This window comes from Perognathus longimembris, chromosome 1 (genome assembly GCF_023159225.1).
Source record: "Perognathus longimembris pacificus isolate PPM17 chromosome 1, ASM2315922v1, whole genome shotgun sequence".
In the NCBI taxonomy this organism is placed as follows: Eukaryota; Metazoa; Chordata; class Mammalia; order Rodentia; family Heteromyidae; genus Perognathus; species Perognathus longimembris.
Window position 1 is genome coordinate 64,846,002 of NC_063161.1, and position 14,671 is coordinate 64,860,672.

The following is a 14,671-nucleotide window of genomic DNA, read 5'->3' on the forward strand; positions in this document are numbered from 1 at the left end:
TTACCTGAGAGATTAAATCAGGGCCATTGTCTGAGCCTATGGCCACTGGGAGTCCAAACCTGGGAATTATCTCCTCTAGCAGCTTCTTCATTACAATCTGTGCTGTGTCCCACTTGGTTGGGAAAGCTTCTGTCCATCCTGAAAAGGTGTCTACAAAAACTAGCAGGTACTTACATCCATACTTGCCTGTTTTTACCTCAGTAAAGTCTACCTCCCAATAGGCTCCTGGCACCGTTCCTCTCTCCCTCCTTCCTTTGATGGCTACTCCACCAGCAGCATTTGTCCTCTGGCATGGCACGCACTGGCTGGTAATATCCTCTAGCATTTTGTCCATTTCAGGTATATAGTAGAACCGGCAGATTAATTCCACTAGCTTGCTCTTTCCTAGATGGGTTCCCTGGTGTATTTGCTTAATGAGAGTCCGTCCTAATGCTCGTGGAAGAATAATTCTTCCACTGTGAATCTGTTTCCAGTTTCCCTTTTCACTTACATTGTGAAGAGACTGGAGAACCTTTTGATCTTCAGAAGAATACTGGGGCTCCTCTGGGAGGGCTGGCGTCTGGAGAAGGACTAATGCCATCAAGCCCCTATCTCTTGTAGCCACTTCCCGTGCAGCCTCATCCGCTCTCCAGTTCCCCTTTGCCTCCTCTGAGTTTCCCTTCTGATGTCCTTGGCAGTGCATTACAGCGACTGCCTTTGGCAACCATATGGCCTGAAGTAGGCCTAATATCTGTTCTTTGTTTTGGATGGTTTTGCCTTCTGCTGTCAGCAGCCCACATTCCTTGTAAATGGCCCCGTGTACATGTATAGTGGCAAATGCATACCTGCTGTCCATATAGATGTTGACCTTCTTGTCCTTTCCCAGCATCAGAGCTTGGGTTAGGGCAATGAGCTCAGCTTTTTGTGCTGAGGTGCTCACTGGTAACGGCTCAGCCCAGATGACCTGGTCCCCTTCCACGACCACTGCTCCCGCTAGCCTCACTCCGTCCATCACGTAGCTGCTCCCATCAGTGAACATGGTCTTTTTCACGTCTGGTAGTGGGTTGTATGTGAGGTCTGGTCGAATGCTGTGGACATGGGCCACAACCTCTGCACAGTCATGCAGCACTGTCTGATCAATATCTGGCAGCAGAGTGGCAGGGTTGAGGGCTGTGGAAGCTCAGAAAGTCACTTTAGGCTGGTTGAGCAACAGGGCCTGGTACTGTGTTAGCCTGGCATTGGACATCCACTGGTCCGGGGGGCTTCGCAACAAGTTCTCAATGGCATGGGGAGTAGTTACCACTAGGTCCTGCCCCAATGTTAGCTTGTTAGAGTCTTTGACTAGCTGAGCTATTGCTGCAATCACCCTAAGGCAGGTAGGCCATCCTGATGCAACAGGGTCCAATTTTTTAGATAAGTAGGCCACTGGCCAATACCAGGGTCCTAACTTCTGAGTTAGCACGCCTTTTCCCACTCCAGCCTTTTCATCCACAAATAGGTGGAAAGGTTTGTAGATATCCGGAATGGCCAGGGCTGGAGCTGAGACTAGCTACTTTTTAAGGGTGTGGAACGCCCGTTCCTCTTCTTCTGTCCATCTAATATTTTCTCCTGGCCCTTTGGTAATCTCATATAAGGGCCGTGCGACTTCAGCAAACCCCAAAATCCAGAGTCTACAGTACCCCACAGTTCCCAAGAATTCCCTTACTTGCCTCTTAGTCTTGGGAGTGGGGATCTGCATGATTGCTTGTTTCCTGGAGCTCAACAAGGTCCTGAGTCCCCCTTCAAGACCATACCCGAGATATGTGGCTTTCTTGGTGCACAGCTGGGCCTCCTTTGCTGAGACCCGGTAGCCAAGTTCCTGTAGTGCCTTTAGGAGCCCTTCAGTCGCTTGTAAGCAGATCTCCTCTGTTTCTGCAGCTATCAACAAATCATCCACATATTGTAGCAAGGAAACCTAGGGGAAAGACAGTCAGTACTCACAGAGGTCTGTGTGCAGTGCCTCATCAAAAATGGTGGGGGAGTTCTTGAACCCTTGAGGCAGCCTGGTCCAGGTCAGTTGTCCTTGATATCCATTCTCCGGATCTGCCCACTTGAAGGCAAATAGGGGCTGACTGGCCTTCCCCAGCGGGATGCTGAAGAAGGAGTCCTTCAGGTCTAGGACTGTATAAACCTGTTTCTTGGGGTCAAGCATGCTGAGCAGAGTATATGGGTTAGGTACAGTTGGGTGAATGTCTTCAAACCTCTTGTTTACTTCTCTCAAGTCTTGCACTGGCCTATAGTCGCCTGTCTCTGCCTTCTTTACAGGAAGAAGTGATGTATTCCAAGGCGACTGGCACGGGACCAGTATCCCCATTTGTAGGAGGTGGTTGATATGGACCCTGATCCCCTCTCTTGCTTCTGGGGCCATGGAGTACTGTCTCACTCTCACAGGTTCAGCAGAAGCCCTCAGCTGGACCAGAACTGGGCTCTGATGGACAGCCAGGCCTGGTGGGTTGGTTTCTGCCCACACTTGGGGAAAGCTCTCTTGGAGCTCCTTGAGGAGTTTGAGAGGGCAACTGTTTTCATTGGCCTGGTGCAGAACATATTCTTGGGCTATTGGCAGTGATAGCTCTAGGATCTGATTCTCTTGTGGGGGTTTCAAGTCAACTTTAATCTGCGTCGCCTCAAACTTGATTTGTGCTCCCAATTTGTGTAATAGGTCTCTCCCCAACAAGGGGTATGAACACTCAGGCATTACTAAAAAGGAATGGGTCACAGTTCCTTTGCCCAAGTCCACTTTTCGACTTGTAGTCCATTGATAACTTTTAGATCCCGTGCCCCCCCCCCCCCGTACTTTTGTCTTTTGGTTGGTCATCGGCCCTAAGGCCTGCTTTAAAACTAACATGTCTGCTCCAGTGTCCACTAAGAATCTGACTGGTTTTCCCTCCACTTTTAGGAGGCTCTGGGAGGGGAGAGCCCTGACTCTGTCAGTCATCCAAGGCCAGTGTTTTGGTTTCCCTTCTCTTTGGGCATTCTTCTCTCCAATGCCCTTTCCTCTTACAGTAGCTACACTGATCCTTCTCTAACTTCCACGCTCTTTCCCTACTTCTACTTCTCCATAGTCTTCTCTCACGGGGCTCAGAGCCTGTTTTCCTCTTCTGTTCCTCTTAGGAGATAGCAAAAATCTTAGCCAATTTCCTAACCTGTCTCTCTTCTGCAGAATCCCTGTTGTCAAAAACTCTGGTGGCAATCTCCACTAACTCTGACAAATTTTTTCCTTCAAACCCTTCAATTTTCTGAATCTTTCTTCTAATGTCTGGAGGTGCCTGTCCCACAAATGCTACATTAATTGCCTTTTTATTTTCCTGAGCCTCTGGATCTATAGGAGTATAAGTATGGTAAGCATCAAGAAGCCTTTCTAAATAGGCTGCTGGAGACTCATCCATTCCCTGTCTTACTTCCCCTACCTTAGACAAATTCATAGGGCACTTTCCAGCAGCCCAGAGACTGCCCAAATAGTCTGGCGATAAACTTTTAGCCGCTCCCTGTTCCAGTCCGGATTCTCAAGGGGGTCTTCTGATGGCCTGCCGTTGTTTCCTGGGACCAGCTTCTTGGCTTCCTGGAGAATCCTGTCTTTCTCCTCAGTGGTGAAGAGGATGTCCAGGAGTTGTTGAATATTGGCCCAGGTGGGTCAATGAGTCACAAAGAGAGTTTCTAACAAAGAGGTTAGTGCCTGAGGCTTCTTTGAGAAGGAAGGGTTCTGCTGTTTCCAATTTAATAGATCATTAGAAGCGAAGGGGACATGAACCTCATAAGGGTGAGCCTGACCCTCTTCAGGGGGTCCCACCTGTCTAAGTGGAAGTGCAGCAGGGGAGGAAGGGGATCCCTACTTTGGTGGGTTGAGGGGCGAGTCTCTCTCCTGTCCCTTCCCCCAGCCTCCCCATACAAAGAGCCAGAGCGCATACAGGATGGGCTCAAGAGGTCTTGATCTGACTCCCTGAGGGAGAGGTCAATCAGCACCCTATGGCGGACGCGCAGGGGGGGGGGGGTGTTGAGTGTGGTGTTAGCAAGCTATCCTCCTCCTCCAGCGGGAGAGGCAGCATGCCCTTAGGCTTTTTAAGAAGCAGCAGTGGCTGTGATTTCATAGCCAAAACTGTGGTGGAGGTATTCTCGGGAGGAAAAAGGGGTTTCAGCCACTCTGGAGGTTCCTCCATTAAATAGTGCCACGCTACGATGTAGGGAACCTGGTCCAGATATTCTCGGTCACTGACAATCATTGCCTGGGATTCATAAACAAGTGAGAGATTAAAGGTGCCTTCTGGGGGCCACCCAGTACCAAGGGTGGGCCATACCAGCTGGCAGAAAGTAGTCAGTTTTCCAGGGAAGACACAATCACCAGATAACTTTGCTCTCTTCTCAAAATCTTTAAAATGTTCTAAGACCAGGTTTAGGGGAAGTTTCTCAGAGGGAGCCACTTGCCGTCCCATATTTTCCTGTAAAACACATCTGATAGCAACAATAACCAAAAGCAAAATCAAGAGCAGACACAGGGAGAGGAGCAGTTCCTCGGGGTCATTCCATGCTTCCCTGTAGAGGAAAGTCAATCATAGCACTAGCAAGCAGGAGTAGGAGTGTGAACAGACACAGATATACAAGACCATGTGCAGAACAAGGAACAAGGTCAGAATTGCTGATCTTTTGACAAAATCCATACATGTCCACCCCAATGAGGACCTCCAGAAGGGAGTCAAGGCGTCCCTTGACAGCCCCAGCCTTTGAGAGCTCTGCTGCCTCCAGCTTCTCTCTGTCTTAGGCCTACAGATGGTGCACCCTCAGATTCAGATGGGCTCACTCGCAGCCCCACAGATGGCCTTTACGGCCAGCGCACTTTCCCGTGCACTCTTACAGACGGGCCCACTCAGCAGCCCCAGACAGCACACTCTCCAGCACCTTTACAGGTGGGGCCCACTCAGCTGCCCCTTTACGAATGGGCCCACTTTGGCGGCCCTAAAGACAGGCCCGCTCAGGCAGCCCTACAGACAGTGCCACTCAGGTGGCCCTAGACATACCTCATACCTCCAGAGGTTCCTTTTCTTCACCTGGGAGTCTTCCCCAACAAAATATTGTGGTTAAGGACTCTTCCCGGCCAATGCACCAATATGAAGTAGAGTGGGGGCTGCTGTAGGGAGTCTGCTTTAAGGTTGTTAAAGAATTTGCAGCTTAACAGCTTTAACACAAACAAACCAGTTCCTGAAACTTAAGCATGCTCAGGGTCATTTAGATTTTGATGTAGACAACAAAGGGGATCACACCTCAGAACAGAGCACTTTTCATTTAACCCTTCATTCCCCCCTAAACTTATGGACATGAAGCACAATCCTGTGGTTCAGGCCCAAAACTTAGCTCTAACAGTTTTCTTTCTGGGAGAGGTGTGTACTTGCTTCGCTGCACTATTAGCTGTATGGTGTTTACTGCAAATGAGTCCACCGGCTCCAGTCATTTTGATGGCGTGGGTGAAGAGAATCCAGGTTGCAACTCTGGCCACCCTAAGTGCGGTGGGAGTTGTCAACAGCAGGATGTGAGGTCCCTTTCAACATGGTTTCCTTGTCGGTGGAGCTTTACTCAGTTGGTAGTGGGTGTGGCTCAGGAGGAGGTCCAGTCTCATAAAGGGCCTTTAGCTTGGGCCAGATCTCTTGGTGGACCTGCAATAGGGCTCTGAGAGTGGATAAAAGCTCATAACAAATGTGATTGCAAGTTAGGAATTATGGGAGGGGATCCCAAACCTGATCCTAAGGCTACACATGAGCACATCCAGGCTTTACCTACAAAACCATCTCAGCGAGGGAATCAAGCAGTTAAAGATATTTACATGAGATTTTTCTGGTTAACATTTAGATGACATCACACAAGTTCCTTAGCCCTGCAGATGCAGGTACAGATAAACATAGTTTATACCATAGCCCCAATTCTGACCCTATTTATATTATGGCCAATTTGATTACATATCAACTTTATTTATAAGCTCTAATTTTAAAACATACTGATACCATTTGCTATATACTCAAACTTTTTAGGGATTGTCTTTTTTACTTTTAACATGCCAAAACCTTTTGATTTAAAGGAAACCTTTTTTTTCCCCATTTTTTAAAAGCCTTTTTTATATAGTTTTATAAGCTATGTCTTATAAAACTTAACATATTTTTATTTATATTAACATTTATTTTTTTATACCATCAGTGACTTACTTGAACATTCTGTGACAATTGACAATCCTTATTTTTTAAATCCACTTTTTATCCAGAGGAAACTATTTTTTTATCCCTTTCTCCAAGGCTTTCTATACTAACCTTCCTCTTTATATTTCCTGGGTCTTCTTTGCTGCTAGAGTTTTAAACTATCTACATTTCTGGTTTATCTCAACTACATCAAGGCAATTTACTGTGACTCCATCCACAGGCTGTTGGGGAAGACAAAGAGGGGGTGACGGACAGTCCAATGGGACTGCTGCTCCTAAGAAACCAGACCAGAGCCAACTATCATAAGCCAACTATTTTATATCTATATTCTATATCATGATTCAACTATTCTAGAGTGGATTTGTCCAGTTTTTAGTTCCTCCAGGTGCCTAAGGTTGGCCAGTGGCATCTGTAAGATCCACTACCAGGAGGGCTCCATGAAGATGCCCCCAGCAGTTTAAATCTCTGTCCAGTTACCTTGGTACCTGGCACACCTGATGGCAGTTACCTCCCTCTCTTCTGAGGTCACACCCTAATCCATCTGGACACATTTTAATACTCTTGGACACACCTCCGACCCCAGGCATTGCCTGGAAGTGACTCTCCAGCCTGTCATACATGCTTTGAATTTAGCATCAGGCCAGTCTGCTTGAAAATTTCTTACAATATCTAATTTTTTAATAGAGCTAGTTAACTCCAGTCAACTCAAGAATGTCCCCCCAAAAATTAAGTTTTAGCAGTTCCAAAGCACTTTCCAGCAGAAATCAGCTGCATGTGATAGAGTCCCATCTGAAGATGTAGATTTTACCAGATGACTGTTGACTCTCCTTGGTCCTCACTCAAATGCAATGGGCAGGGGCCATGGTGGTGTCAGGTAGCAGTGGCTCCCAGTGGTTCCAGTAGAATGTTACACCTTCTGCTGGGTTACCTGCAACTTTCTCCAAAGACTGGTTAGAGAAGCCTAACCTAAGTTAACCTAAAGTCTAACTTTAGTCAAATTTTTTAAGCACAATAGCTTTTGTAGGCAGGCACATTACTGAATATCAAGACAGCTTTAAGCAATGTCCTTTGGCCATATTTTTTAATAACTTTTAGTAATCAAGCAATTTTAATAAGGCTAAGATTATTATTATTATTATTATTTTAAGTCAACATAGAAGGCTTGGCTGGTAACCATTTTTCACAAGTGCAGTCTCTGTACACTTGTTACCTCTGTTTTCCATGTCTCTAGTTTATCTTGCCTTATCTTTCTAAAAACAACTCTGGTAAAGTGGGGGGGCTGATGGACGAAGATCATCCATCTTCTATAACTTCTTTTTTTTTTTTTTTGGCCAGTCCTGGGGCTTGGACTCAGGGCCTGAGCCCTGTCCCTGGCTTCTTTTTGCTCAAGGCTAGCACTCTGCCACTTGAGCCACAGCACCACTTCTGGCCATTTTCTGTATATGTGGTGCTGGGGAATCGAACCCAGGGCCTCATGTATATGAGGCAGGCACTCTTGCCACTAGGCCATATCCCCAGCCCCATCTTCTATAACTTCTTTAGGCTGACTCAGGGACGTTGACCTTACCTAGCCAGGAACCTATAACCTTAGTCTACTTTACCAAAGGGATGCAGGATCAGATGTCCATTAGGAGCTTTACTCCAAACTGGAAATTATATTTAACATTTTTAACTTTTAACTATATAGACTTTTTTTGGGCTACTGCAGTGTAGCCTTTTAACATTCTAGTTTGTAAAAGCTTTTTCCTGACTGGCTCGGAAACTGATCTCTGGTGGTCTAAAAAATGTCTACATTACCTTTGCAGGCCTAGATCTCAATAAAAACAATTTTAGATCCACAAGCTTTCTTTCCTGAACAAATATGCTAGCTCTGAATTCTCATTGCCAGTAAGAACTTTGAGTAGCTGTAGGGGTTTGGGATTTTAAACTATCCCCCCCATGAGACAATCTTATCACTACTATTTACTATTATAGATGGCTGGCAAGTTCCTGGCCAGTAATAGACATGGGCATTAGAAAGGCATGTTTACAAACTATTTTTTAGGACCTCCCGGCTCAGATTAACTTTTGAAAGGCCAAACAGGAGTGACTCTAGGATCTGACAGGTTCTCTGCCATCCAAGCAGGGGCTTACTGCCTCTGGATGTTCCATCACTTTTGTCCCAGGAGTGACTTTTTCATTCTGGTGTAAATGCACCTTTGGCATTTCTCTTGGTCCATCACTGGACTTGGACTCAGGGCCTGAGTGCTGTCCCTCAGCTCTCCAGCTCAAGACTAGCACCCTACCACTTTGAGCCTCAAAACAACTCACCACTCAGTTCCCAGCACTTCTGCTGGCCAACTGGACATGAAAACTCTCACCGGGACATTTCTCTGCCCGGGCTGGCCACAAATTGCAGATTTCAGATCAATGAGTCTTACAAGAGGCCACTTTACTCCAATTAAAAGCAACAAGGTGGTCCACACAGAAGTAGTTTTTAAGCATGCTCTTACCTGGAACTTATTAAGGGCCTATGTTAGATCTTGACAAACTTGTAGGAATCATTCGTCCTTCTCTGTGGGCCTGATGGAAATTGTTACCAAAAAACCTTCAAACAAACTGGAATAGCAATTAAACATTTATTTTGGTAGCCAAAAAACTTTTTTTTGACTTTGCAACAATCATTTAGGACATTTTTTTATTTTTAAATTTTATATCTAGAAATTTAATTTTTTTTAATTTAGTCTTTAACATTTACTTTCTAGCACTCTGGCTGTTTAAAAAAATTTTTTTTTATCTAGAAATGTATTTAAAGCCTTTAAAGTCAAGGCTTTTACATCTTTTCCTCAACCTTATTTGCATCCAAAAACTTTGAAACCCAGGGGGCATCCAGCCTCCTGGCTGCCTGCTTTAAAAGAGCCTTTTTTTTTCTCTTTAGTCCCAGCTACTGCATGAAGACCTTTAAACTCAAAAGACAATTTTTTCTTAATGCAAGAGTTACAGTTAATTACAATTACAAAATTAGAAATACTTATCCATTCAGCTTTCCAATAAACTAGTGAGAAACATAGGCTCGTTTTGCCATTTTTTTCTACATACAGAGAGTTAATGAGAGTTTACATACTTTAAAATACTTGCCTGATCATATGTAACTTAAGATAGTTAAGAGTCTTATTACATCACAGCATACACATAAAATTTAGTACCTGAATCATTAAACTAATACCCAAAACAGTTGTAACATACAAACACAAGAAATTTAGTCTCAGTATCTTTGCTTTTTTTTTTTTTTTAATACATCCGAATTGCAAAAACAGCACAGGAATCAAATCACATCAGGTAAATAAACTTTTTAACTTAGTACCTCTCAAAGGCAGTTTTAGAAATTCCAGTCAAATCATTTATTTTTACCACCAGGTTTTTAAAGTTCACCTGAAAACAAGAGACAAAAGAAAGGCCTCCATTGGCCTGTCCTACTGAATGGCCTATCTCTATCCCACTCCTCAGAGCTTGATGAACTGTCCTGGTGCAGGCTTGTCCTCTTTTACTCACCACATGGATTCCATCTAGGGCCTGTGCCACTGTGTGGGATGGCTAAGTTGCACCTTTGCCAGATCACCCCTCGTTCCTGTGGATAGGCACACAGGCCAGTCCTAGGTTTTTCCTGTCCTTTCCTATTGGTTTTTGACTGAGAAACCCAAGCAGTTTTTGTGGGTTTTTTTTTTTAGCAGTGATAAACCTTTACATCCAAATTTTTGACACTTAACCCTGATTTTTTTAATTAAAGAAACATTTTTTAACTATAGTTTTCCTTTATAACAATGCAATACTCCTTTAAAGCATTTGGTAATTCCCGAACTTGATGACCATTTGAATTTAAACTTAAACTCACTTAATTTTACATCATACTCATGAATATGTTCACATTTATACATGTACATACATATACATACATACATATTTAAAAGATCTTAAAGCACACAAAATGAACATCGGCCGTACATTTTTTAGTGGCAAGAGGTATTTTTGCCAATCTTACTCCTGCAACACCCAAATTATAAGACAAAGCTTTTAACAAATGATTTTAGCATTTTCCAGCTTTATTTTCCAGGGCTTGATAGTTTTAACAAAATATTTTTGTACACCAAATAATTTTCTGCTTAAGAAGGCTAGGTGGGGGGGTCCCCTCGAGTTCTTTTTGTGGACACTCACACTCTGATTGTGAGCTGTCGCCTGTACATTTTTCCAATAAGCTAAACATAAATCCAGAGGGCTAAAGGAACCTGTCCTATTTCATCCGTCACAGTCAGGAGACAGAGAAAACAGAGAAGAACAAGACCAATCCTGTACCAATACAGGCAATTTTTTTTTGCAACATAATTTTTTCTAGTTTTCGATTGGATTTACTTTTACTTCCTTTTTTTTTTTTAATTTACCATCATACCTAGTCTCCTCAGTACTCAATCTCATCCTAGGCCCTTTGTCTTTTAAGTTTACTTTCTCTTTTACATCAAAGTTTAATTAACCACATTATTTAGACAACTTAGAGCATTTGACATAAACTGAGGCAAACATGCAAAAGCGGCAAAAGTAAAAGCACTTTGACAAATCTGGAAAAGCAACGCTGCTAAGAAAAGGAAGGGAGGAAAATTTCACTGGGGACATAAAGAGAAAGAGAAGGAGTACTCCTGGAAGTCTTCTGTTTGCCACGTTTTCAGTTCAGTCCCCGTGCCTAGGAAGAGTTTCTCCGCCAGTGTGGAGGAGGTTAGACACATACATAGACCACAAACAAACACCTAAAGGAACTAAATATGTCATAAACAATCTACTAACTTATAAACTGATGGCGCCAACAAACACGGGACAAGATAACAAAACAGGTTATGCAGGTTTGAAACAAAAGAGAGTGTCAGACTCATGAACAACACAGAGACTACAGGGCTGCGTGGTGGTGGGGTCACTCCCCCGCCGCCTGCGGGTGGCTTGGGCTGACCCAGTGTCTGCCCCTGCAGGTGCTGGCAAGGGGGGGGGGGGGGTAAGAAGAGACGGACCCACGAGAGGGGCCCGGAGAATTTGTTATCTACCAACTCTCTCCAAGTGACTGTGTAAGAAATTAAAAACGTAGTCTTCTACTTTGAGAATTGTACTCAAGTCAAAAGTCCCTTCTGGTGGCCACCATAGATGAGCCACTCAGAAAAGCAGAGAGTCACCCACTTTCCTTTCTTGATCTCTACACTATTATTGTAAGTAACTTCCTTCCAGTGGACTAGGGTCAAGTCTAGGGGGCTAGATGGAGGTCCCCCAGATGAAACGTTACCCATAGCTCTGATCAGATGTTCAATCCAAGTAACTACAAACAACAAAACGAATACAATAATACGAACAGAACCAAACACACAGGCCTGAGAAAAAGAAAAATTACTAGTACGAGTACGAGTTGGAAATCTCCCAAGTTGGCCCACAACCTCCTGTTGATCCTGTAAGGGCGCAGAAGGAGTGGACCCAAGTTGGCCCCCAACCTCCTGCAAGGGTGCAGAAGGAGTGGACCCAAGTTGGCCCCCAACCTCCTGCAAGGGTGCAGAAGGACTGGACCCAAGTGCAAGGTGGGCGGGTTGGGCCTTGGTGAGGAGACCTTCCCTGTTGGTGTCGGCCTGAAAACGAACCGATTTGCGCCCTATAAGGCGGGGTTCCAGGGGTCCCCCTTCAAGGATGGAGGGTATGGGGCGTCCCCCATTCCCTCCAGAATTGCAAGCGCGTCCGCTTGACAATCCTTTTACGAGTTTCAAGTCGGATCAGCCGTCCTCAAGGAGAAGATAAAAGCAAAACAAAAAGACAAACAAACAAGACACAAACAAGACAAGACAACAACAGCGGTGTTTTCTTACCTTCGGGGTCTGGGGTCTCGGGAGTCTCTGGAGGTATCCCGGGCGAAACCCCAAATGTAATGCCCAAGTCGAGAGAAACCCACCAAGAAGACCACCTAGAGCCAGACGTTCCGAAATGCAAAAGCAAGGCTTTAATCAGGCAAGTTGCAACTCGGGCCTCGTCCCTTACACCGACGCAGCGGAGATAGGGAAGAAGCCCTGAGCTGGATTTTTACAGGGCTTATAAAGGCAAAAACTACGAAATTTACAGCAAGCAGGTGTTTGGGCAGAATTTGGGTATGGACCGAAGGCTGATTTGGCTTGGGGCTAGGGGCATTCTAGGACGGTCAAAGGTTATCAAAGGAGTTTCCTAGCTGTCCTTTTATCTTGTACTTTGTGCAGTCCTTCCCAAGGCCAGGCACAGCACACAGTAGCTTCTTTAACTTGTAGATAGCTTTGTTCTAGGAATTTACAAGTGCTGTAGGGAGTCTGCTTTAAGGTTGTTAAAGAATTTGCAGCTTAACAACTTTAGCACAAACAAACCAGTTCCTGAAACTTAAGCATGCTCAGGGTCATTTAGATTTTGATGTAGACAACAAAGGGGTTAACACCTCAGAACAGAGCACTTTTCATTTAACCCTTCAGTTATAAGGCAAACATCACAGACAAACTTGCCACATGCAGGTGACCAGTGAAGATACAATACTTATAGAGCAGGCTAGGCCGCACGCAGGTGGCCAATAGAGTTACAGTCTGTCTCATAATATCTGTTTGAACCAACCTATCATTCTAGTTAGAATTGGCCCATGGATTTGGCTGGGCTCACATGATGCAGGTGGATGCACCTACTCATAGAAGGGCACAGGTTCCCTTGAAGCTCCCAGGCCTCAGGTGGTCAATCTACATAACTTATCATAATAAAGGGGAGCTTCCCTGAATAGGGTGGGGGAGGGCTTAGTGGAGATGGAGTTGGCTTCTGCTCTTATCTGAGCTGGAGTCAACCTGATGTCCCTCCACAGTTAATGATGGTACTGGCCTCCCTATTACAATTATCCCTGGAAGTAAAGGAAATGCAAATAAAAACTACACTGAGGTACCACCTTACCCCAGTCAGAATGGCCTATATTCTGAATTCAGACAACAACAAATTCTGGAGGGAATATGGAGAAAGAGGAACCCTACTTCACTGCTAGTGGGAATGTAAACTAGTACAACCACTCTGGAAAGCCTAGTGGTTCCTCAAAAAACTACACATAGACATACCCCATGTCCCAGTCATACCACTCTTAGTCATGTACCCTGAGCAGCAGGATCCAGGATACGTATGACAAGGACACCTGCACTTCCATATTTATTGCTGCACTCTTCATAATAGCCAAGATATGGAAACAACTCAGATGCCCCATTACAGAGGGGTGGATCCAAAAAAATGTGTTATCTGTATACAATGGAATTTTACACAACCATTAGAAAGGATAAAATAATAGCATTCACAGGGAAATTGATGGAACTAGAACAAATAATGTTGAGCCAGGTAGCCAAGAGCAGAGAGACAAACAGCTTCTGGTATCCCTGATATATTGATGTTCAATTTAAAATGCAGCAAGATATAACAAATTAAACAGGATTCAAGATTCCAATACACAGTGAGACCAAAAGAGGACAGTTTGGGGAGAAAAGCACCAAATAGTAAGACCCAACCACTATTTCATATATACATAAATAAAACACAGACTGAAAAGAACTCCAAAGATAAGGAAACAAAGAACATTTGTCTTACAGTTTTTAGATCACTCTATACTCTCTACCTCACACATGGTGTATTCATGTGCACATCTGAGGGAAGCTGAGAGGAGGGCATAGAATGAGTGAAAAGTGGGTGAAAAAATACAGCAGAGGGGCCCAAAAGCTGCACTGGACATTGGTGAAAGTGAACTAAGCACCTCAAGGGTGGTGATGGAAGGGAGGGAATGAGAGAGAAATAGGGAACAGATGATACTAAGCAAAAGATCACCTGATCTAAAAGAAAAAGATAATTTTTGTAGATTAGAATGATGATGTTCATCATTGGGAAGGTTAAAATGTCTATTGTGGAATTTAGTTATTTAATCTCAATTTAAAAATATAAAAAGCTAGAAAAATGGTATCATTTTCAGTACTCCAAAGTCAGAAATTTAAGTTTGACACCAAGTTAGTTTGATTGTGAAAACTGTGAAGACACTTAGTCTCACATTCTTATTTCATAGCAGTAGATTCTTATGTATTCAAAGAACAAAATTTCCTTCAACTTTACTCAGGATACACAAATCTCTGAAGAGGCAAATTTCGTTGGAATATGAAAATTTGTCAGAATGTACTAAATTCACTGTCTACATAAGTATCCTCTGGATATATACATACTATCCAAATATGCAATTTATTCCAATTTGTAAAGTCATCAGAACATGAAATTACCATGTAAATATGAAGTTTCCTTCAAATTTGTAAATGCACTTGCATATGTAGCATAGTCTATATGTAAATTTCATCTGAATATAATGATTACCTGAATAAATGAACATCTGAATATATAAATGTGATCTGAGTGTGTAAATATTATCAGGATATGTAAATGATTCTAAATGTTTAAATATT

The 14,671-nt window shown here is 43.8% G+C and overlaps 1 protein-coding gene across 1 annotated transcript; it reads right to left on the minus strand.

The window, feature by feature from the left end:
* LOC125349388 lies at positions 1 to 3,404 on the minus strand. The gene is given in 4 exon segments (XM_048343504.1): positions 1 to 4; positions 825 to 1,111; positions 1,685 to 2,920; positions 3,162 to 3,404. Coding segments are annotated over 4 exon segments (1,770 nt in total).
* Between the last annotated feature and the right edge of the window lie 11,267 nt (positions 3,405 to 14,671).